The sequence below is a fragment of the Carcharhinus amblyrhynchos genome, chromosome 23 (genome assembly GCF_965287045.1).
Source record: "Carcharhinus amblyrhynchos chromosome 23, sCarAmb.v2.hapA, whole genome shotgun sequence".
Lineage (NCBI taxonomy): Eukaryota > Metazoa > Chordata > Chondrichthyes > Carcharhiniformes > Carcharhinidae > Carcharhinus > Carcharhinus amblyrhynchos.
The window spans coordinates 43,903,927-43,929,009 of NC_137346.1; the positions used below are offsets into that span (position 1 = coordinate 43,903,927).

The window sequence follows — 25,083 nt, forward strand, 5'->3', positions numbered from 1 at the left end:
ATAGTTTTTCAGATGAAATGTTAAAGTGAGCCCAGATTGATGAATATGGCAGGAGTTAACGATTTTAGTGACATTTATTGATTTGAAAATTTTATTCTATGTTTGGGGCAAAAGAGAACTTTGGCACAACATCTGAAGCCAAACATCAACCCTGGTGCACTATAATCAGGAAATATGATCAGTGAGGCGGTTTTTTAAATACTGCTCAAAGTACTCGAAGTGCACATAATTAGTTCATTTTTAAAGGGGTAATCACTTGGATATACAGGGACTTGGTTTCAAATCCCGCCACGGCAGATGACAGAATTTGAATTCAATTTTTAAAAAATCTGGAATTAAAAATCCTACTAATGACCATGAAACCATTGTCAATTGTCGGAATATCTCTTTCTATACATTTTTTAAAGCTATCTTCCTTTCAATTTGGGCTTGAATGACTATCGAGCAGAAGTTAAGAGAGTAGAGGCCATGATACATACAGTTAAGGAGGATTTCTCTTGCGTGCCGCAGAGACAAGACATCATTCCCCTTCAGCTGCAGGTAACACCAGGAAAGGAGATGTCCCTGCAACGCCCAGAGTAGATTGACGAGGACGGCCTCATTCTTCCCAAATAAGTTGTTCATGACCATCAACTCGCACTGAAAGCAAGGAGCATAAAAACCTGTTAAACCAAGCTGCTTCTACATCAAAGGCTCAAGCCTGTGACACTGACTCACGATCCAAGGATTCTGCAACAACCAACAGAGCTGAAAACTTGCTGGTGGCTAGGGGACATGGTAGAAATGGTAGCTGATCTGAGCAATTCCTGGCAATTGGCTGTGCAAGACCCTGGAAGCAAGTACCAATTGCTTAGTGTTACATAAACAAGCTACAGAAATTTGATCACACAAAACTTTCAGAAATTTCATAAGTGAACTGTGCACAGTTAATCCATTTTGTGGCCCTCTGATTTCTGTTACAGGTCTAAACATTCACTAATCAATTTAAGAAGAACAGTCAACTCTGAATGATATCAAATATAGATCATGTATGATGCCTTCATGAAATTATAGACATTTTCACATGCTACAGTGACAAGTGTGACTGCATAACTGTGGTCGAAAGGCTTACAAAGAATTTAAAATGAATTGGGATGCGCGCACACAATGTGTTTAGCTTCCTGAATACCACCCCAAATCCCATCAGCAAATCTTCTCACAATGGAGTTATGACAGAGGAAGAAAGTTTTCACTTCATAGAGAAACTCAGGCGTTGAATTCTACCCAATAGAAAATCAGGCACAGAAGCAATACTCAGCCGGTTTGCAGAAGACACTGGGAAGACTCAGTAGGCCTGGTATCATCCATACAGAGAGAAACAGAGTCACCACTTTACCTTTGTGACATTTCACATTAAATGATGGTCTGCATCAGTGTTGGTGGTGAAAGGTCACTGACATAAAAATATTAACCCTGTTTCTCTCTCCACAGATGACACCAGAACTACTGAGTATTTGCAGACTTTACTATTTTTATTTCAGATATCCAGCATCTGCAGAATTTTAATTTTGCATTGGTTCAACTATTTTGTGTTGATGTCACATTTTGTATAATTTGTTTTGGGAGTGAAGCCTATCCCTATTACTTTGTATAAAAATACTCCGAGTACAATTTTACTGAATCTGTTTAAACTTTAGGCTCAACAAAGCCAGTAATTGTTCTTACTTGTAGTGTTGCTTGTGGGGCATGAACGAGATTGCCAACTTGGGGAAGGATTAAGGTGTGAAGAAGGCAGTGATACTGCTTTGTTTGGGTATTAAAAGCTGGGGCATCCATTTTATTCTTACTCTATATAATACATCCGTATATAATCCTCTATGACGATCATTTAAAAAAACTTAGCCATAGCATTCATTCGGATTTGCTTTTAGAACCATTATTTGTTTGTTCTGTCTTTAAAAAAAATCTATTTGGTGCAAAAGTGAAATGTTCAGATCCTGGAAATCCAAAACATTAGAATTGAAAGGCGAACTCTGTTTCTCTCTCCAAACATGCTGCCAGGCTGTAGTATTTCCAGTTTGTATTGGATGGTTACAACATTTGCAATTTCCTCATTTCTATCACTGTGAAATGGTCAGTTCAAACCTTTAGCTCTGAACAGTGATTCAATAATAAATTTGGGTTAGTGGAGTCTTGTTTCGAGTGGCACTTGAAACAGGTTTTCTTCAGTCACTGATTGATGGATTCTTTGACCACGGTGGCTTTGTTAGCGGTTAGAGATCAGCACGGGCAGTTTCCAGCGTGCAGGGTCAAATCAGGGCAGAAACTGACTATTTCCCACCAGACCCTAGGCTGTCGTCCTGGGTTGCTGACTCCAATTGCAATGGTGCCCCAACTGCTGCTTCAGGAAGCTACCCGAGTGAAGGTCGGTCAGCATCCCTCCAACCTACAAAAGATGATGGACATCCAAGCAAATAATCTATTTCAGATGGGGTGTCTTCATACGGCACACCTGTTCTGGTGCTGAAGAAGTCAATCCTTGAGGGGCAAGGTCTGCCTCATGTGTCAAACACAAAGATTCCAAGTATCACTGTGGGTTGCTTCTGACCTTGGTGCCTCTTACCAAGCCACTGGTCATCATGGCAATATAAACAAGCCCATTTCCCTCTGCCATCAGCGCGCAACTCCCTGATGTGATAATCAATGTCTAGGTTCTTCATGTCATATTTGCAAGCATCCTTTAAACAGTGCTTTAAGCGTCCCATAGGTTAGCTGTTTGATGAGTGCTAAGAAATTTAGGACCCCTGCCACATGTGTGACTTTGTGCTGTGCAGTAGTTAATAGCAACAAAATGGTACATTTTAAATGTCAAATCTGATACCAGGATCACATCATGAGCAGTTCTCTACTCAGTACACTGTTTATCATGCATTATTTAAACAGTTAATTTGCAGCATTCATAATTTTTCACGGATCTTTCTGAAAGGAAAGCTCCAAACAGAAAATGCTGGAAAATCTTTGCGGGTCTGACAGCATCTGTAAGGAGAGAATACAGCCAATGTTTCAAGTCTAGATGCTCTTCGTCAGAGCCTAACTCAACTCAATTTATTCAAGAATGCCTCATATTTCCTCACAAAACTTAGATTTAGTTAGGACTTCATCAGATACTGACCGAAACACTTGAAGCAGGCCGAGGATGAAATACCAGCCTGGCAGCAGGGTGGAGAATTAAAACGGTGGGCAAATGGTCATAATTACAGATTGATCACAAAAGCAGTCACTCAGTCTACATTTGGTCTCCCCAGTGCAGAGGAGACTGCATCATCAGCAGCAAATTCAATGGAACAAATAGAAAGAAAAACACATAAAACTTGCCGTGTTCTAATGCAGCTTGGAACAGAGCGAGGAACAGCTTTCGATCCTCTCTTTACAGCCTTCTGGATTCACTTCAACAGTTTCAGACTGTAAATTCTCCCCCACAACAACCCCACCACCACCACCATCCTGTGTCTGGGTTCTTTGTTTTTGTACGTGCCAGTCTTGTTTGTCACATTTTTACTTTCAGGTGCATCTGTCCATTATTCAGCCATTCACACCCACTCTGGATGTATCCTTTGTTTTCTTATGACACTCATTACCACTCCCTCTGCCTTTTGTACCATGAAAACGTTGGCCATTTAATCTCCCTTGTCACAGACCTTCCCTTTTGTTCTCCCCAACCCCTTTCCCTATCTTCCTTCAGGTCTAAAAAAATGTCATTGACCAGAAATGTTGACTCTGTTTCTTTCTCCACAGATGCTGCCTGACCTGCTGATGTTTTCCAGTATTCTCTGTTTTTATTTCCAGCATCCACTGTATTTTGCTTTTGGGAAACGGATCATTTCTGACTGGAATATATGCAAGTGAACCAGAGCAATTTGTTGGAATATTAAAGAAAGGCCTGTCCTTCCCCACAAGCACATTTATTAAGTTCAGCTTCCCTGTACTTGTCACTGATGGGCTTCCTTATCTAACGTGGTGCAAGGTCTACCAAATAATGTCACATGCCCCATCTAGCTGCTATTGGGATCTAATGATACAAATCATTAAACGGCCTTAAGGAAATATGAACTTCATTAATTTGTGAACAGCTGAAAATATTTTCACACAGAAAAGTCTACTCTGTTTCAGTGGCCAGTATCAAGCAAGTGCAGGATGTCCATTCCCCTGCCTGTGTCCTTTACCCATCAATAAAATTGCACATAACTGCGCCTAACCAGTGTACTGTGCTGGTGACTACATTCAGCACATTTTCAGTGCTGGATACAGCACAGAATATTTAGTGGAAATCCAACAGTGGACCCACACAGGCTCAAATAGCAGCATGGTAGAATAGTGGTTAGCACTGCTGCCTCACAGCGCCAGGGATCCAGGTTCAATTCCGGCCTCAGGTTACTATCTGTGTGGAGTTTGCATGTTCTTCCCATGTCTGCGTGGGTTTCTTCTGGTGCTCTGGTTTCCTCCCACATTCTGAAGATACGCAGGCTAGGTTGATTGGCCATGCTAAATTGCCCCTTAGTATCAGGAGGATCAGCAGGGTAACTATGTGGGCTTACAGGGATGGACCTAATGGCCTCCTTCTGCACTGTAGCGATTCTATGATCAGACTATGATCAGCAGACCCACCAAGTAGACTAATTTCCCATATTACCAGTAATTTTTCATTAAAGTATGCTTTAAGGATAATTTGTACACCCTGTGAAGGACAGAGCCAATGCTAGGAGTAGAGACAGTGGCCTAATGGTCAAGATTTCAGAATGAACCGGGCCTTCCCTGCGACATCCACCAGCCTAAAGGGCAGGAGCACCATTAAAAACTCTTCTCCAACCAGCTTTGTGAATGACATTCATTAACTTTTATTCAACGGGCAGCTCGCGAAATGGAAAACATCAGTTTCAGTTACAAGGAAAATGAAACCGATGCAAATAACTTCCAGTAAGAGAAAGGCATGGGCTTCGCACACCATGCCAGTGGAATTACTTAATAGACCTCAATTTCAAAGGAGAAATCTTTAAACTGATCCTTAACATGCTTCTCGTTTGGGCTTCAGCAACTTCAACTGGGTGAGAGTGTGAAGAATAATCACTTTTGCAAATTTGAATTTTAGAAAGTATATTCAAGCTCCTCAAAAGATTGGAAAAACAACGTTGATTTGTTTGCTCCACAACCCAAAAAAGACATATTTGGTGGGCAGATGCTTATCTAATGACTCATTTCACGTACAGAATTCTGCACTCCCACTTATGCCATTATATTCGTCAGGTACAACACAAAAACAAATGTAAGCACAGCAACAACCTGCAATCATGTTGGAGCATGAATTTAAGCTAAGACGGAAGAGATTTAAAGGGGTACAGTTTCACGAAGAGGGCAGTGAGAATCTGAAACTATTTGTCTGAAAAGGTAGGGGAGGCAATTACACAGAGGCTTTATGACATTCATGAAGTGCTTTGATATACACTTGATGGGCCATAGGTGGCAAGGTAATTTTGGGATACATCTGGAAGACAAACTGCTCAAGTCCAGAAAGCTGCTCTTCCTGAATTGTAAACAATTGGAGAATTATCACTAAATTAACAAATGGCATTGTCACTACAGTAAGGAGTCTCACAACACCAGGTTGAAGTCCAACAGGTTTATTTGATAGCAAAAGTCACTAGCTTTCAGACCTCTGCCCCTTCGTCAGGCGAGTGGGGAGCTCTGATCACAAACAGGGGATGTAAAGACACACACTCAGTTTACAGAATACTGATTAGAATGCAAGTTTTTACAGCTAATCAAGTCTTAAAGGTGCAGACAATTTTCAAGACTTGATTAGCTAGTCTTAAAGCGAGTAGCTTTTGCTACCAAATAAACCTGTTGGACTTTAACCTGGTGCTGTGAGACTTCTTACTGTGTTTACCCCAGTCCAACGCTGGCATCTCCACATCACTGTCACTACAACCAGATCATCTGATGGAAATAAAGTGTTGAGCGTACAAGTGGAAGGACTCAGGATCACAGGCAGGAAAACAAGGGCAAAGGCATTTGCAATGTTGTGCTAAATTCAGTAAAATGATGAACAAAATTAGAAACTAGATGCATTACAAATAATATCTTTCCTGAATCACACTGAAACCCAAACATTGACTGATGTCGGCCCTGCAATTCGCCTGAAGCGAAATAATCATCAGCATGGGTTAAATATATGATTCTAAGATACCTGGCAAGAACTACAACCGAAAGAATGAGTCATTCAACTAAAACCAGAAGCCCATCCCTAGTGATGCTGAATGTTTTGTTAATGATCTAATATACTACCTACGTTTCCATTTTTAAGCACCTAAAAGGAACAACACTGAACACCTGCAACATCAGTTCAGCAATACACACAAGACAATGCCGACAGATATTGAGATGAAGGGTTGGGAAGCTCTCCTCAATGAATGCAGTGAAATGGATTTGAGAAAAATCTGTCAGAGAGTGGACAACAAATACACAGAGCGCGGCTTGAAATACAGTCAGACAGAGCTGGTCGCCAAGATCATTGAGAACACCATATCTTCAAAGCAATTGCTATCCTACAAGGGTCTGACAAAGTACCTGCTGTACAAGTATTTGAGAAACATCGGCGTACATGTTGACGAGAAAAGTCAGAAGAGGGATCTCGTGATCATCATACAAAAATGCTGGAGCACAAGTCAAACAAAAGGAGATGTGCCAAGGCTCCGCCAACATGAAAGGAAGGAATGCAGGAAAATATTGAACCTTCTTCCCAATCAATCGATCCAAAAATTATGCAAAATATTACATGTTGCATATGACCAACCAGATGTGATAACAGCTTTGCTGCAACGGATTCCACAAGTAAGTTGGCTTCTGAAGAGGAAGTTTATAACCACGGGCATATTGAACAACTATCTGATAGACACAAGGCTGGCATTAAATCATCCAGTGCATAAAAGACGTATGGTTCAAAAAGTAGAACAACACATTGAATTGCAACAAAGAAGAAGCAGTTCTCAACAAATGCACGAAAGAGTGTGTGCCACGGCTGGTACCTCAAACGTAACATCAAAGCACGGTGCACATGGATCGGCAAAACCACATGCAAAGTCTCAGCCAACAATCAAAATAAAAACAACTATTTTTCAGTGAGGATGAGGAAAGAAAACAAAATTGATGTCAAAAGTTCAACCATAATTTTTATTGGATGACAGAGCAGGCTCGAGCAGTCAGATTACAGCTCCTGTTACTTACTTATGCCTTTATTAAGGTTAATTCCTTCTGACAAGGAAGTTGGACTGTTGAAGATTTTCCCCTAATCGGGCTGCGTAGACTGGATTACTTTACAACACCACAGTTATTACCGATCATACGGACTCTGAAATCAGTGGGATTGAAACGCAATCGACTAGGGGGACAGATAATGAAATTACCAACAGGTTATTGTTTAATTCTATGCATTAGATACATTTTCAGAAGTGTAGAAATGCAAAATACTCTGAGTACAAAAAAAAACACTGAAGCAGCTGTCATCTGGGTGGATTTTCTTCTCTTTTGGCTACGCCTAATAACAATTTAGAAGTGCCGATGTTAAACTTTTGTATATTTCAAGTGTTGTCACATTAGCTATTTGTAGTAATCGTTAAGTTTTGTATAATAAGGACCATTCAAGTGGTTTTATTTCTCATTGTGTGCATATATAGAACTGGATATCCTAATAGTTAATAGGTAGGCTTTGTTTCAAAATTTATAGTGTGTAGATTTAATGAAAACAAAGTATTTTCCACATACCTTGTCTGATTATAAGTAAGTTTGAAAAATCTGTTTCCACTGCTACGTGCCATCTGAGTTTATGATATAAAATCTTTGTGTATTAGCAATTTTGAAAAAATCAGTCAACATATATGAAACCAGTTGTGGGCATTGGAAGTTACCATCAGAACTCATCTAATCATCTCAGAAAGGACAGCACGACTAGAGCGCACAGCCTCAAGATAAGGGGGGTGCAGTTTAGAACAGAGTTGAGGAGGAACTTCTTCACTCAAAGGGTGGTGAATCTCTGGAATTCTCTGCCCGTTGAAGTGGTGGAGGCTACCTCGCTAAATATATTTAAGACGCAGGTAGATAGGTTTTTGGTAGGCAAGGGAATTAAGGGTTATGGGGAGAAATCGGGAAAGTGGAGCTCAGCCACTTCAGATCAGCCATGATCTTATTGAATGGCGGGGCAGGCTCGAAGGGCTAGATGGCCTACTCCTGCTCCTATTTCTTATGTTCTTATCAGCCCAGATTTTGCTGTATTTTTGCTGAGAGATTTTCGGTGCTCACTGACGAGTAAATCTGGCAGCATTTAGCAGGACTAGAGGGCACAGCCTCAAAATAGGGAGGGGGGGCAGTTTAGAACAGAGTTGAGGAGGAACTTCTTCACTCAAAGGGTGGTGAATCTCTGGAATTCTCTGCCCACTGAAGTGGTGGAGGCTACCTCGTTGAATATATTTAAGTCACGAGTAGATAGGTTTTTGACAGACGGGGGAATTAAGGGTTATGGGGAGAAAGCGGGAAAGTGGAACTGATCCAATTCAAATCAGCCATGATCTTATTGAATGGCGGGACAGGCTCGAAGGGCTAGATAGCCTACTCCTGCTCCTATTTCTTATGTTCTTAAGTTCGTTTCACCGAGACTCAGTAGGCAATGAGCATGACTTTTTGCATATTTAAGTGATAGATGCCCATAAACATGCCAGGAAAATCTAGGACTCATCAATTCAAGTGCAAGCAAACTTTTAAATAGTGTGCCAAGTCTTAATTGGTGCAAACAATTGCTGCGCCCTCTACCACCTTGAAGGACAGGCAGCAGATGCTTGGGAACACCACCATTCCAAGGCACACACCACCTTCACTCTCAGTGGGTCAAAATCCTAGAACTCCTTACCTAATAGCACTATGGGTGTACCTACAGCAGTTCAAGGCCGTGGCTCATCACTACTTTCTCAAGAACAAATAGGGATGGGTAAAAACGGTAGCCCGGTCAGCAATGCCCTCGGCCCATAAAATAATTTAGAAACTGCTGAAAAATTAACTTTTTAAGAATGAAATCTCATTCCCTCAGATTTTAGTTAATGTTGCAGTTTTATGAGCTTTCGGAGCTCTGACTTACCTGATGAAGGAGCAGGGATCTGAAAGCTTGTGATTCCAAATAAACCTGTTGGACTTTATCTTATTATTGATCTTAGGTCCATCTTTCTTTCCCTAGTTCATTTTCACGCATGATTCACCAGTGAATTAACTATTCGGCTTGCACTCTGCTTAAACCATTGCTTGCCCTGTGCACACAAGTTCCAGATCCTCCAAACAGGGCTTCACGCTAAATTGATTTTCCTAAATATCAGGGCAAAAACGCCACAGTCTGTCTGTAACTGTAAGGGTGATGAACGGCTGACATCATTTGTTAATCACTGACCACAATATCCAGCCCATCACAAATTTAAAAAGTATGACTGATTCACAGCATGCAGTTTTCAAAGTTACTGATTGCACATGTACCCTCGCAGAACTTCCAGCACATACTCTGGCTGCAAAGTTCACTTTTTCACTCTCACTCCTTTTTGCCACCACAACCACCTCTCAAAAATCACCAGGACAGATTTTATAAATTGTTACAAAACCTGGTTCATCACACATTCTACCAATGGAAACCAAAGATTCATTATTGACTGTCACAGCACAGATCACATATTTTTAGTTTGTTTTTAGATTCACAGAATCCCTACACTGCAGGAGGAGGCCACTTGGTCCATTGAGACTGCACCAACTCTGTCAGAGCATCTTATCCAGGTCCACCTCCCTGCCCTATCCCTGTAATCCCATATACTTACCACACTAATTCCCCTAACCTACACAACTTGAGATACTAAGGGACAATTTAGCTTGGCCCATCCACCTAACCTGCACATCTTTGGACTGTGGGAGGAAACCGGAGCACCCAGAGGAAACTCACACATATACGGGGAGAATGTGCAAACTTCGCACAGACAGCAATCCAAGTCTGGAATTGAACCTGGGTCCCTGATGCTGTGAAGCAGCAGTGCTAACCGCCATCATTTTTTCAGCATTTTCTCTTTCGGTTTCACTCTGCCACTACGCCGCCTTCTCTTGTGAAGCTTTGCACTATCAAAAGTACTGGAATAAATAACAGGGTTTAGGCTCTGAATATTTTAGGTTTATAAAGAAACTGAAGATAAAATTACAGCTCATCTAAGGTCTCACTGCATGATCTGAATCAAGTGGGTATTTTGAGACCTGTAATCCTGTGCTGCTTGAATAGTGAACTTGTTTTTATCTGCATTACTGCATCAAACTGAGAATTGAGTAACTATTTCTGTAATTAATAAATGTGGTGTGGTGAACAACTTCTATTGATAACTCTAAAGATACAATTCTTTACGAATAAATCAACACCAAAATACTGGCGATAGGAGATTAAATATCGAACACACAACACAGGGTTCACCAATTCCTTTTTAAAAGAACATTTTCCTTACATCACTGATAAGTTAAGTCAGGTGCCTTTTCCTCAATGTCAGAAAGCACAGTATATTTCAGTCTATCTGTTCAGAAGACCCTATTCAAAAGTTTAAGCCCAAAATCAAAATACTTAAATACGACACATCAGAAACTTAATTATAACTTAACTCCTGCATCACCACTGAAAGTATTTGGCCTCAACACATTCTTTTGCAACTACTTGCGAATTCCATTAGCTTCACCATTCAATTCATGAGCTTTAAAATAGCAGTGGGTTTTCACAAATTTTGCTGCGCAGCTGTAGTGCCTCTCCGCTGGATCAGAGTTCCCAGTTTGAGTCCAATGCCAGGACTTGCTGGTCATGGAAGGAGTATTCAAATGGCTGATAATTAGCTCAGGAATCCTTAACCTATTCCCCAGAAGGTAAAAGAGTGTGGGTGCGAAGATACAATAAAGCAAAAGTCTAAATCATAAAGCAATGAAATATATTTTCCTAAGTCAATAAAACGCAATTTATTTAGAAAAACCTAGCATCCATGTATGTTAGCTAAGTGATACTTCCTTTCAAGCGTAGCAGATATAATTTCCTTCGATAAGAGAAGCTTAAAAACAACCTTAGTCAAATGGAGAATAATAGAAAAACCGTTCTGTTAAATCGGAAATAGTGCCTCTTTCACCAATTATGGTGATGGTGACTAACCAGATATCTATTTGGTAAAAGAAAATTAAGTTCACGATGCATTAATTCAAAAGGTTTCACCATCAAACTTTCAGAGAAATAGGCTTGAGAATGAGAGGTAGCAATTCACAAATACCCTTCACAAACCATCAAAGTTAACACTCGGAAATTCAAATTGTGTCCTTGAATACATTGCATGCAGCTTTTATCTCATTTTAGGAAGGATGCAAATGGGATCAAAGGAGGCTTACCAGGTTTTACCTGGAATGAGCACTTTGCCTTATGGGAATAGGTTGGAAAGGGTGGATTTGTTTCCACAAGAGTTTAGAAGATTGAGGGGTGAGGTGACTGAAGAATATAAGACCCTGAATGGTCTCGACAAGATGAACATGGAAAGCATGTTCCCACTTGTGGGTGAGTGTAGAACCAGGGGTTATCTTTTAGGACAGAGACGAGGAGAACTTTTTTCTCAGGGGGTTTTGCGATTTGGAACGCTATGCCTCAGAAGATGGTGGACATGGCGGGGGGGGAGCTGTCACTGAATACTTTAAAGGCAAAGGTAAATAGATTCTTCTTAGGCCAGGGAGTCAAAGGTAGATGGGACTGCAGAACTTGAAACAAACAGATCAGCCATCATTTTGTTGAACAGCATAGTAGGCTCGAGGGGCTGAATGTCTACTTCTATTTCTTATTCGTATATTTGTAGCTGAAGACATAGCTGCTAACGAAGCCATAAAAATCAGGAGTGAGCCAGAGGCTAGTGTTGTACAAGTGCAGTGATTTCAAAAGCATTGTGAGGCTGGAGGAAGTTACAGAGATAGAGAGGGCCAAGGCCCTGGTGGGATTTGAAAACAGGAAGGAGAATTTTAAAATCAAAGTGCTGCCTAGCAAGGAGCCAAACAGGCCAACGAGCACAGATATTCCACAAATCCATACCAACTGCAAGATAATAGATTCCTATCATGAAGGGATTCTTTCAGTGTCAGTCAGTTGATAAAGCATGATATAAGTATCAGAATCAACAAATTGTAATTTTGCTAGGGTAGGGAGAAGAGGAGAATGCTAAAGATCGCATAGGGAGGCTATAAATTACACAAATAAATAAAAACAAGTGTACTATTTGGTCTTTTCCAATTTTTTGTAAAACTTGGATTTTTACATACCAGCAAACATAAATTTCATTAAGGACTGATCTTGAGAAAAATAATTAGCATTTCTTTATAAGAATCAGGTTGAAATAACCATGCTGCAAATCACCAGCTCTTCTACTCAAATCTTCATTAGGTTCAAGTGTACAAAATCAGCAAATCGTTCATTCATTTTCTCCAGCACAGGCAGCAAGCCTCTTACCTCTCGTGTCGCTACTAACAGCAAAGTATCCATGACCATCATTACTGGGTTAATATCAAACTCTGCAGGAACCCCTTTCTGTGGCAACTGAAGCAACCCGCTTGGGTCTTGATTGCTGTGTCGGAAAATGATACAAGTTACATTAATCAAAACTGCAGAACCTGACCAGGCTTGAAAAACAATTTAAATCCAGGAACAAAATATGTATCACAAAGTATAAGACACCAAAAAGAATGTAGGAAACAAAACATATTTGGGGCCACGGTGGATGTTCAGCTTTTGCTGTTTCTTAATTCCTTTGGCCGAAGGACTCGTACATGCTGTTAAAGCATCTTACACTGAGAATTATTGCTGCTGAATTATAAAGAAAAGAGAACAATGTAAACTAACAGTATTCCTGGATGGATCCCACCAGAACGTCAATGAAACTATTTTCCACGTTTGGCAGGAAGAAATAAACAACTTGATGAGGCCACACCTGGAGCATTGTGTTCAGTTTTGGTTGCCTTTCTATAGGAAAGGTGTTATTCAACTGGAGAGAGTGCAGAAGAGATTTACAAAGATGTTGCCAGGGCTCAAGGGACTGAGTTATAGGGAGAGATTGGGCAGGCTAAGACTTTTTTATTTGGAGCATAGGAGACTGAGAGGTGATCTTATAGAGGTGTATAAGATCATGAGAGGCATGGATAGGGTGAATGCACTCGGTCTTTTTCCCAGGGTTGGGCAACAGAGACCTAGAGGGCATAGGTTTAAGTTAAGAGGGGGAAGTATTAATGGGAACCTGAGGGACAACATTTTTGTACATATGCGTAATGAGCTGCCAAAGGAGGTGGTTGAGGCAGGGACATAGGCAACATTTAAAAGCCATTTGGACAGATACATGGATAGGAGAGGTTTAGAGGGATATGCACCAAATGCAGGCCCATTGAGATGGGCTTTTTGGTCGAAAGGCCTGTCTCTGTGCCGTAGATTATATGAACTTTAACAAGTGGAATACAAAGAACACAAATGGAATTCTGGAGCCACAGTTAAGCAATACAGGCCAACTCAAATGTATCACAGGCAGAACACCATCTCTTAAATACATTGTGGTTTAATGTGGTGTCTGGATTTATAAAAAAAAACTAAACATGAAGGTTTTATTACAAACAACCTGAAAAACAGATTATATTGGACAGAGTGGGCATTATTCCATTTTCAGAATGGAGGCAGGCCAATAGAAAACTTAATAGTAGTCATCGCGAAAGAGCTCAAGAAAGATTTCTTATGGATACTTCTGTAGATGAAAATGCATTTGTAACACGTTAACTTTAATCTTAGATTAATTAGATCTTCCACACAGCATTGCTCAAGGTAAGTTGGAAGATATGCCATTCTGTTAGAATGGGAGCACCACATCAGGAAATGATAACTGGGTCTTCAGTCACACCAGTTCATTTTAGAAGCTGTGCAAAACAGACAGCAAAACATGTGACGTGACTGCAAAGTTTCTGGGGTCAGTAAGAAGGTATTTTCTATCGCTGGGTTGTGTTTGTACATGCCCACGGTTGGGAAAGCCGGTGGGGACCGGTTGCCTTTATCTTTTTCACCCCGAAAAGAAAGTGTAGCACAGAAATGTGTGTTTGTTGCAGAATGGTGCCGGAACAGGCTCAACTGCAAATTGCGAAATGATATTGAGGATTAATCCATATTCCCAGGTATGAAATAAGTTAATTGTTACTTGAGCAATGACAGAACTATTTACAGTGTCTTTCACGTAAGTAACATGTCAAGGCATGTAACAGATAGGCAGAGGAGGTTTGGAGAGCTGGAGATGTTTTACAAAAGGGGGAGAGATGTAGTAATAAGGGGCCTTTCTTGAGAATAACTCTGAATCTGAAACAGTGGACATGTGTCGGATGAAGATAGTAAAGCAAGGTAGTGCTTGCTATAGCCTACTAATGGATAGCTAAGTCAGTTGCACATTGGATATGTGCAAATTCGTGTCCCTCAAAAGTAAAACCGGATTGTAACAGGGAGCAGGAGTGATAATGGATGGCGACAATTTTACTTGGGGATAATGAAAGGAAGAGATGAGAGGGTTGCTCACAAATTGACAGTCACCAAGAATTCTCTGAGAGTCGGGACCCAGTCGTGGAGGATTGGGAATTCATAACAGAAAAGAATAGAAAGGTGTTTAGAAACGCAGAATCCTTATAGTGCAGGAGGTGGCCATTCAGTCCATCTAGCCTGCACCAACAACAATTGCGCCCAGGCCCTATCCCTGTAACCCCAAGTAATTACCCTGCTAATCTCACTGACACTAAGGGACAATTTAGCTTAGTCAATCAATCTAACCTGCGCTTCTATGGACACAACCAAACTGAAAACACTGGAAAATCTCAGCTGGTCTGACAGCTTCTGTGGAGAGAGAATAGAGCCAATGTTTTGGGTCTGGATGGAAGACTCAGTGTCATCCAGGTTTTAAACATTAACTCTGTTCTATATCCACAGATGCTGTCAGACACGCTGAGATTTTCCTGCACTTTCTGTTTTTTGTTTCAGATTCCAGCATCCGCAGTATTTTGCTTTCATTGCAGTTGAGTTTTTGTTTGACCGGTAGATGGTGGAAATAGTGGCTTTATAGGAGTGTGCAAATGAAGGCGAATAAGTGATTAGAGTACTCACAGATTGTGCACTTGAGAAAATTTCTTTTGACTTTATGGGTCTAGGTGTTGATATGAAAGGGGAGGTCAAGGAAGTGCAGCATGATGAAGAATTCAGAAGAAGCTGGAGGAGTTACGCTGAAGATTACTCTTGAGGATGAGGAGTTGCTGGATGCAGATGGAACATCTTTGAAAGGCACAGGAAGAGTGGCAATAAAAGACAAGGATTTTAAACAATCCTGAACAGGGAGGAAATGCTGGCGGAGTTTGGGAAGAGGCCATAGTGTAATTTGGGGTTAAGCTGGTGGTGAATGACAGAGCTTAGCAAAGAGGTTTTAAAAAGGAGTGGCTGCCCATAATTTATGTTAAATAAATAAATAACTTTTGAAATAAGTTTCCAAACATTTAGTTTCAATCTTAAGTACAATGTGTTAAGTGTTGCCTAAAGTAACAGCTCGTCAAATATGCAAGAGGCAATTTATTGACCATCATCCTGAGATTTAGTGTATTGCTATTGAGTTTGTCCTTTCAGAGATAACGGCCGGAATTCTCCCATCCAGCCTGCCTTGGGAATTGTAGTGGGAAAGGGGGAGTGGTCCATGCAACAGTCCATTGACCTCAGGCAAGATTCTCTGGTTCTGAGGTGACTGCAGTCGGAGAACCCAGCCCGACATCTCCTCCAGCTTCCAACAACCTATCCAGTTCCTTAGTTCAGCTTCCCACAGCAACAAGTGAGTTCACTGTGTGTTCTGGCCTTCCACCTGAAGTAATACTCTTTTGAGAAGCAAGGCTAATCCAGACTCCCTTTGCCTAGACATTAACACAGCTCAAATCATCTAGGAACCGAGGACGCAAACACACTTTTTGTTTTGTGACATCAATTTCATTCTGTGCTACAACTTTACAAAAATGCAAACAAATGTTATTTTCCCTTACCTGCAGATTACTAATATACCTTTATTAATAGACAAAACAGAATTGTTACTTTTGCACATACTTTGTACAGACAGCCTTGGTTTAGTGATAGGACTCATGCCTCTAAGTCAGAGCTCCTGGGTTCGTGCCCCAATCTAGAGACTTAAGCACACAACCGAGTACTGCAGTGTTAAAGGTGACCACATTCAGATGAGAATTAGAACAGTTCTGCTATCCCAGGCAGGTGTAAAAGATCCAGCTGAACAGCAGGGAAGTTCCCCTGGTGTCCTGGCCAATATTTAACCATAACAGATGGCCTGGCCATTTAATCTTATACCTGTGGGATCTTGCTGTGTGCAAGTTGCCTGCTGTGTTTGCTTCCATTACAGCAATGACTACACTTCAAAAGAACTTAATTAAAGCACCTTGAAATGTCCTAAAGACACAAAAGAAACTAGACAAACACAATTTATTTTTTCTTTCTAGTCCACATCCGATTTCTTTCTAAAAAAAACCCTCAGGCACTTTGGACTCACCTGAAATAATGACACAGCGACTGGAAGGTAATTGTGGCAGACTGAGGTTGAGACGGTTCAGTGATTGTTTCCTGAAAAAGTTAAAGGTTACACGTTGGGAAGCCTGTCGGGAGATATTCAATACAACGTGCAGGTTGCACCTGAATCAAGAGGGGAGGACCACGTCCGAGCGTTACGCTGAATCTTACCATCATTTTAAAAAGTTGATCGCGGCGGGTCTGTACATCTGGAAAAAAGATGGCCGCTCCACTAAGAATGGTATTTACAGCTTCCTTCCTTAGCATCGTCCCAGAAACAGTGTCATATTCCGCATCATCCACTACTGCTCAGAAGAAAGATCATATTCAGAGGTGCATACATGAGGATTAACTCTAGTAGCGCTGACTACTGGGACATCGACATCCCAACCACTACAGTACAGAACGACACTGCGAGAATAAATGCATTCGATAAACTGAAAATCATCCATTCGCACATCCCCAACAGATATGCAGAGAGGAAAATACAGCATTAAATTCACCTATTTAGACTCGTCAAAATATTTATTTTAAAGCCAACTAAAATTCAAATTAGCTAATATCACCCAACCTGTCCCGCTCATTACCTTTACAAAGGTAGACATAGAGATCGTGAGCTGATCCCCGATCAATAGGGTGCTTTTTCTCAGTGCTCGGTTGCGCTGTGTCCTGTGCTTTTGCAGGTTGATGAGCTCGAGACAGTAACACTAAGCAATTCTGAAGAAGTTGTAACAAAATCGTCTGTGCTTGGAGGCACTCAAGTTCTCGACTGCAAGACACAAATAATCAGAGTTACATTTCCCATATTACTCTTTCCTTAAGCAAGATTGCTGGTCTGTAAGTTTACCCACAGGCACACTTTGAGAAACAGTAAGAAGTCTCACAACATCATGTTAAAGTCCAACAGGTTTATTTGGTATCACGAGCTTTCGGAGCACTGCTCCTTCAGCGTGTGAGTGGAATGAATCTCCACATCGTCACATTTTGAGAAAGTTAGTGTTTGCTGAGGGCCACGATAGCAACACAACTTCCAGAACAGTCCACTTACCATCAAGCCCTGTGAAGTGGAAAATTGGGCTGACTTCGCTGCAATTACACCTGTATTTACGTTATTTATTGAGGGTTGTTCTTATTAGGCATAGAGCCCAGGCAGGAGCACAGTCCTTTAAATCAACAGAGTGCAAAAAGAATCCCATACGTGGCTCCATTCCACACCTACCCAACTCTGCCCACATCATCGTTTCCTCTCTAAGCTCTGAATCCCATTGACCCTGGCTCTACCTTCACACAGAATGCAGGCGGAGGGGCAGAGGGTGGCTGGGGTGAAGCTGGGGAGTGGAAGCCATCAGGGATCTACAATTAACTATAGATGAATAGTTATTTTAGAGAAACACGAGGGTCTGTAGCTGGGGCATTTGAGACCGTCACTGAGCTGAAGATATACTTCAAAGAGCGTATTTTCAGCTCCTGACATCAGAGGGGGAGGATATGACTTCTCCAGGACTGCATCGCACCATTTGGACTCCCTAGTCCATTGAGTGATGATCCACATTGCAACCTGGCAGTAAATTCCCACTGTAGTCTGCAAAAACAGTAGGCATGAATTTTTAAACACAGTCAGCAACATAAGTTTCCACTTCACCACTGGCCACAAGATCTAAGCCATTGAGTCATAACTACACAGAATGAGACCTTTCAACCCACTGAGTCTATGATAGTTCTGTTAGTCCCATTCTCTCAGTCTACCCACATGGCCCTGCAAGTTTATTTCCTAAAGTATGTCTTCAATTATCTTTTGAAATCACTGATTATCTCTGCTTCTAACACCTTCAAAATTAACAAGTTCCAAGTCATTATTACTTGTTGCATCAAAAGAGTGCTTCCTCACATCCACCCTGTACTTCTTGTCCAAGAACTTAACTCTGTGTTCCTCTAGCCACATGCAATCAACAAATGGGAACAGTTTTACTTCATCCAACTTATCTAAACCAGTTATCATCTTCTACAATTCTATCAAATCTCCCCACAATCGCTATTCCAAGGAGAAAAGTCTCCAGCCTAACCTTGTAACTCTCATCTCTGGAGACATTCTGGTAAATCTCCTCTGCACCTTCTCAAGGATCCTCTCATCCTTCTTGAAGTGTGGTGATCAGAGCTCGATGTATCACTCTAATCACAGCTTTGTGTAATCTACAGCAAATCGTTGTTTGACTTCTCCCATGTCTCGGCTCATCTGAGGCAGCGAGGGGCCCGAGATGGGCATGGGGACAGAGGGGCCCGAGATGGGCAGAGGGAGGGGACAGAGGGGCCCAGAGGGGGAGAGGGAGTGAGGAATGAGAGAGTGAGGTGGTGAGGTGCAGAAGCAGTGAAGAAAGTGGCAATTTGTTTACTAAAGGATTGATCATACTGAGGAACCACGCTGAAATGAAAATGGAGGCAGTGCGACTCGGATAATTTATAAACAGCGCTTAAGCAAAAGCTCACTATTAGAGCTCATTTTAACTGTCGAGACCTGTACAAATCCACGCTGCCGTGGTTGAATGTAAACTGCAGGTACAGGCCATTCCACTTAACTGCACTGAGTGTGTGTATTCATACTCTGCATAGCCTCCTCCAAACAATCAGCATAATCCTTCTGTCCCTTTCTCTCTCAGACTTACCCAGCTTTCCCTTAAATACATTGATGCTTATTGCCTCAACGTGGGAGTCAATCCACAATCTGACCATTCTCGGAGCAACGAGGTTTCTCCTAATTCCCTATTTCATTTATTAATGACTATTGTATATTTACGACCCTTTTTATCAGTCATCTAACCTACTAAACACTACCAATACCTTAAAGATCTCTATTAGGTCACTCTTTCTCACAGAAAGAAATGTCCTAACCTGTTTAATTTCACAGCTAGAGAATCATTAAAACTAATCCACTTACTAAATCCATTTTTTGGAGTGCAAGGTCTGTATCTCAGTCATACCTAATGATGTTTATTGAACTATTTAACCAATGCCCAGTGAAATTATGCTCTCCTCATTTATCTTATTAAATTACAAAACATATTGCCATACAAATGACCCTGTCTCACTAACTTTCACGCACAGAACTTCCCAGAAGCTAGAGGCATTCAGTTAACAGTCCCAAAAACTGGAAAGCTATCGTAACTGTGGTTTCTGCAGTTTGCATAACCTGGTGTATTGCTTTAATTTTGGTTTGTTGCCACAGCAACAAGATTCATTGTGTTGCTGGTGCCACCCACATTCAAGCAGAAACTAGACTGTCTGGCCAAAGTGTTAAACTATGAGCCAAGAGCAGAATCAGTCACACTGACTTAGAAACTGAAATTCAGAAGTAACACTATTTATTTTCATACAATCACAGAACGGTTGCGGCAGCACAAGGAGGCCATTCATCCCACTGCATCCGTACTGGCTCTCTGCAAAAGCAACTTTGTCCTGGCTCTGAAGAAGTCATTCGGATTTGAAACATTATTGTTTTTCTCTCCTCTCCGCAGGTGCTGCCAGACCTGCTGAGGTATTCCAGTATTTTCTGTTTTTGTTCCAGCCAGTTCTAGTCCCACATGTCCTCCCTTTCCCTCTGGCTCCGCATTTTGTTTTCTTTTCCAATAATTATGCAACACCCTTCTGAAAGCTACAATTAAAACTGCCTCCACTCCACGCTCAGGCAACACATTCCAGATCCTAACCACTTGTTGTGTGTTATACCTTAAATTGTTGTCCTTTGCTTCTAGACCCTTCCGTCAATGGCAGTAGATTCTCTTCATCTCCTCTGTCCAGATCCTTTTTGATTTGAGCAGCCCCATAAAATCTCTTAATCTTCTCTTATCCAAGGGGAATGGAAATAAATTTTCCCCAATTATCTACATAACTCAAGTTCCTTATCCCTGGAACCATTCTTCTGAATCTCTTCTGCACCTGATCCGTGATTTCATGTCTTCCTAAAGTCTGATACCCAGAACTAGATGGAATACTCCAGTTGAGACCAAAAAAACAGGGTATTTTTACACATGTTCATTGTAACTTGCTTACTTTTGTATTCTATGCCTCTATTTAAAAGTAATCCAAATGCTTTTGCAACCTGCCCTGCCACCTACAATGATTTGTGCACCCCCAGGTCCCTCTGCTCCAGCACCCCCTTTAAATTGCTCCCTTTGCTTTATATTGGCCCTCCTTATCCTTTCTATCAAAATGAATTACTTCACACTTGTCTGCATTTAATTTGTTTCTGTTGTACGTCTGCCCACTCCACCAGTCTACGTTTCCTTGAAGTTTATCATTACCCTTGGCCCCTCATACACCTATGACTGCATGGCCAAATTCCCCTCCAACTCAATCTTCAAGTTTGCTGATGACACCACCATTGTGGGTTAGATCTCAAACAATAATGAAATGGAGTACAGGAATGAGATAGAGAATCTGGTGAATTGATGCGGCAACAATAATCTCTCCCTCAATGCCAGTAAAACAAAGGAAAGTCGTTGATTTCAGGAAGCTTGGTGGAGGACATGCTCCTATCTATATCAATGAGGATGAAGTGGGAATGGTTGAGAGCTTCAAGTTTCTGGATGTCCAATTCACCAACATGTTATGGTCCCTTCACACTGATGCTCTAGTTAAGAAAGCACACCAATGCCCCACTTTCTCAGAAGGCTAAGGAAATTTGGCATTTCCACTATAACTCTCACCAACTTTTACAGATGCACCATAGAAAACATCCTTTCTGGCTGTAAGACAGCTTGGTATGGCTCCTGGTCTGCCCAAGTCCGCAAGAAACTGAAAGGGTTATGAACATAGCCCAGTCCATCAAGCAACCCAGCCTCCCAACCATTGACTTTGTCTACACTTCCCGCTGCCTTGGCAAGGCAGCCAGCATAATTAAGGACTCCACACACCCCAGGTATACTCTTTTTCACGTTATTCTGTCAGAGAAAAAGATACAAAAGTCTGGGGTCACGTACAAACCGACTCAAGAACATCTTCTTCCCTGCTGCCATCAGATTTTTGAAAGGACCTATCTTGCATTAAGTTGATCTTTCTCTACACCCTTGCTATGACTGTAACACTACATTCTGCACCCTCTCTTTTGTTCCCTCTGTGAATGGTATGCTTCGTCTCTATAGCACACAAGAAGCAATACTTTTCACTGTATATTAATACACATGCCAATAATAAATCAAATTCTTCCCAGTACACCCAACTCTCGGTCATTAACACAGAATCAACACTTTCCCTACTAATGTCCAACTAGCAGGTCTATCATTCTCAATTTTCTCTCTGTCTCTCACTTCTTAAATAATGGGATTACACTTGCTACATTCCAAACTGCAGGAACCATTTCAGAAACTATTGAATTTTGAAATGCATCCACTATCCCTACAGCCACTTCCATCAACATTCTGGGATGTGATTCATCTGGTCGAGGGGGATTTATCAAAGCAATTAATTTTGAGAGTACTACCTCTTTATTAATACCAATTTCTTTCAGTTCTTCACTTTCACAAGTCCCTTGGTTCCCTAGTATTTCTGGGAATTTTTTTTTATTCTCCGTAAAGGCAAACACAAAGTAATTGTTTAGTTTCTCCACCATTTCCTTATTCTCCATTCCAAATTCTCCCGTCTCTGCCATTAGCTCAATTAGTTGGAAGTAATTTGCCTTTAACAAACCCATCCTGATTAGGACTGTATAAATATTTTGTTCATCAGAATAATGTTGTAACATCGTAACCACCTAGACATTCGTCTCCAAGCCGCTCACCATCCTGATGGATACAGATTTCTCCTTGCTAATCTTTTCTTTTCACAGACCTAAACGAGTTTTTACAGTCCATCTTTATGTTTCTTGACAGCTTGCATTTATATTTTCTTCTCTCTTCCTTTATCAGTTTCCTGGTCCTTCTTTGCTGGAATCTAAATAGTTCTCAATCATCAGGCTTAACACTTTTTCCAGCAAAGCTACCTCCTTTGATCTAAAGCAATCTTTAATTTGTTTTGTTAGCCACAGTTGATTCACATTTCCTGTTGGGTTTGTGTGTTTTAGATTAATGTGTGTTTGTTGTGGAACATGTAATACTTATTTAAATATTGCCTGTCGACCATGAAATCTTTCAGTTTATTTTCTCAATTCACCACAGCCAACTTTCCCCTCATACCTTCATGGATTTATCTGCTCAGATAACCCCAATTTCAGATTAAACAATATAACTTTCATACTTGATGTGAAATTCTACCATATTATGATCACTATTTCCTAAAGGCTCCTTACACTAACGTTATTAGTTCCCTTTTTCATTGTATAATACTAGATCTAAAATAGCTCAATCCCTAATTGGCTCTCCGAAGTATTGCTCCAAAAACCCACTTGTACATGTTCCAGGAATTCATCCCATATAATCTGCTTGTTTTCAATTAGATCTGTTTTATACTTTATTTCTTCATGGTAAACTGAATATTAATTCTTTCTTCCTGAAAGACAACTTCAAACTTCTAGAAATGAGTTTACCAAAAGCTTGATTATCAACATTCCCACATACAAAATAATTAAAATAATCAGTACAACATATCCCTTTATTAAAAAATGTCCCATCTCTCAAAGAAACAAGGAATTTTAGCTGAAGGGCTTTACGCGCTTTTAGTTGTCTTGGTGTCAACAGTGTGCTGGATTAAACTTTGTGGAATAAAACACACTGTGTTGAGATAAGACCCAGGTTCAATTCCAGGTTGGAGCAAGTACATTTTGTCTCAGTACTCCCAGGTTACTAAACAGGAAGATGCTCAAACACAGCTTTTAAAGTTTTTAAAGCTCGTTTGTTAGAGTCACAAGTAGGTCTACATTAACACTGCAATGCAGTTACTGTGAAAATCCCCTCGTTCCATGCACACCTGCTGCAGCAGTCATGGCTCAGTGGTAGCAACCTCATCTGAGCCAGATGTTGTGGGTTCAAGTCCCACACTAGAGCTGTACTCTCGATGGATTGCACTGTCAGAGGCGCAGACCATCAGAACTTAAAACGAAGGCTCTCTCAGGTGAATGTAAAACAGATTGCAGCACTGTTTGAAAGTGGAGAAAGGACATCCACCTGGTCAACCTTTATCATTAAGGTGGATTATCTGGTCAATATCATTACTGTATGCAAGTTGGCTACAGTGTTTCTCGACAGAGATCATGCAAGTCTTTTCTCCCTCTTTCTGTTGGGTACACTAGATTTGACTCACTTCCCTGACCCTGGTCACAATGAGGAGTGTGTAAGTTCTAGGTAGTACCAGACCATCATCTAAAGGTTCTACTCCAACTTGAATTGCTGCACGAGGAGAAGTTAAATAACAAAGTTAAAATGGGAGAAAAAAATGCTGGCTTACTTTTGTCTGAATTTTTCATAGAAGTTCCAGAAGAGTTGCAGGTTAAGGTCTGAAAAGTCCAGGTAAGGTTTCTGTTTTAACCTCCGCTCTCTCAATTCTGCCTAGAGGTAAATAAAGTGTACTGATTAACCATCAAACCAGTGGGAAACAACAACACAAACCATTCTGAGTGCTCATTATGTTCCATTATATAAAAGATTCACATCTTCTTATTAGAATGTGTCTTTTTTTTAATTCACGTGGGCATCACAGGCTAGGCCAGCATTTATTGCCCATCCCTAATTATCCTTGATAAAGGTGGTGGTGAGCTGCCTCCTTGAACCCCAGCAGGCCCTGCGTGGTTCAAGGCAGCAGCTCACAGTCTTGTTAGAGAGGGAGCTCCAGGATTTTAACCCAACAACAGTTAAGGAACAGTGATATACTTCCAAGTCAGGATGGTGAGCGGCTTGGAGACGAACGTCTAGGTGGTTACGATGATACAATATTATTCTGATGAACAAAAAATTTATATAGTCCTCATCAGGATGGGTTTGTTAAAGGCAAATTACTTCCAACTAATTGAGCTAAGTTTTTTGAAGAAATTAATGAGATTGATGTGTATATGGACTTTTAGAAGGCATTTGATGAGGTACTATGTAATCGACGTGTTAGGAAAATTCAAGTCCATGAGATTAGAAGGAGCAGATGGGATGTGGCTATAAAATTGGCTAAGAGACAGAAAGCAGACAGTAGGGCTGAATGGTCATTCTTTAGACTGGAGGGGGGTACACATTCATGTTCCTTAGTGATTAGGATGAGGATCACTGCTCTTTCTGATACAGATCAATCATTGGATCCTGGGATATATAGATCAATATGAAACTCAGAAGTGTACCAAACGGTGAAAAGGACAGTAACAGCTGCAGCCATAAACAGACTGGCAGGACGTGCAGACACATGGCAGATGAGATTTAGCTTAGAGGGGCTTGAAGCGATGTGTGCTGGTATGAAGAATGAGAAGGGACGATATGGATTAAATGGCAGTGTTTTAAATGGAATTCAGGAGC

General features: G+C 41.0%; 1 protein-coding gene across 3 annotated transcripts in view; it reads right to left on the reverse strand.

Annotated features, from left to right (window-relative positions):
* Positions 1-25,083, reverse strand: part of zzef1 (zinc finger, ZZ-type with EF hand domain 1) — a 242,207-nt gene that overhangs the window by 152,474 nt on the left and 64,650 nt on the right. For all 3 annotated transcript variants that reach the window (XM_080211009.1, XM_080211011.1, XM_080211012.1), the window contains exons 14-19: positions 24,038-24,138; positions 17,254-17,435; positions 16,838-16,971; positions 16,650-16,720; positions 12,554-12,668; positions 480-639 (exon numbers count right to left, since the gene is read on the reverse strand). In XM_080211009.1, the coding sequence (XP_080067135.1) occupies positions 480-639; positions 12,554-12,668; positions 16,650-16,720; positions 16,838-16,971; positions 17,254-17,435; positions 24,038-24,138 (763 nt within the window). The remainder of the gene's footprint in view (positions 1-479; positions 640-12,553; positions 12,669-16,649; positions 16,721-16,837; positions 16,972-17,253; positions 17,436-24,037; positions 24,139-25,083) is intronic.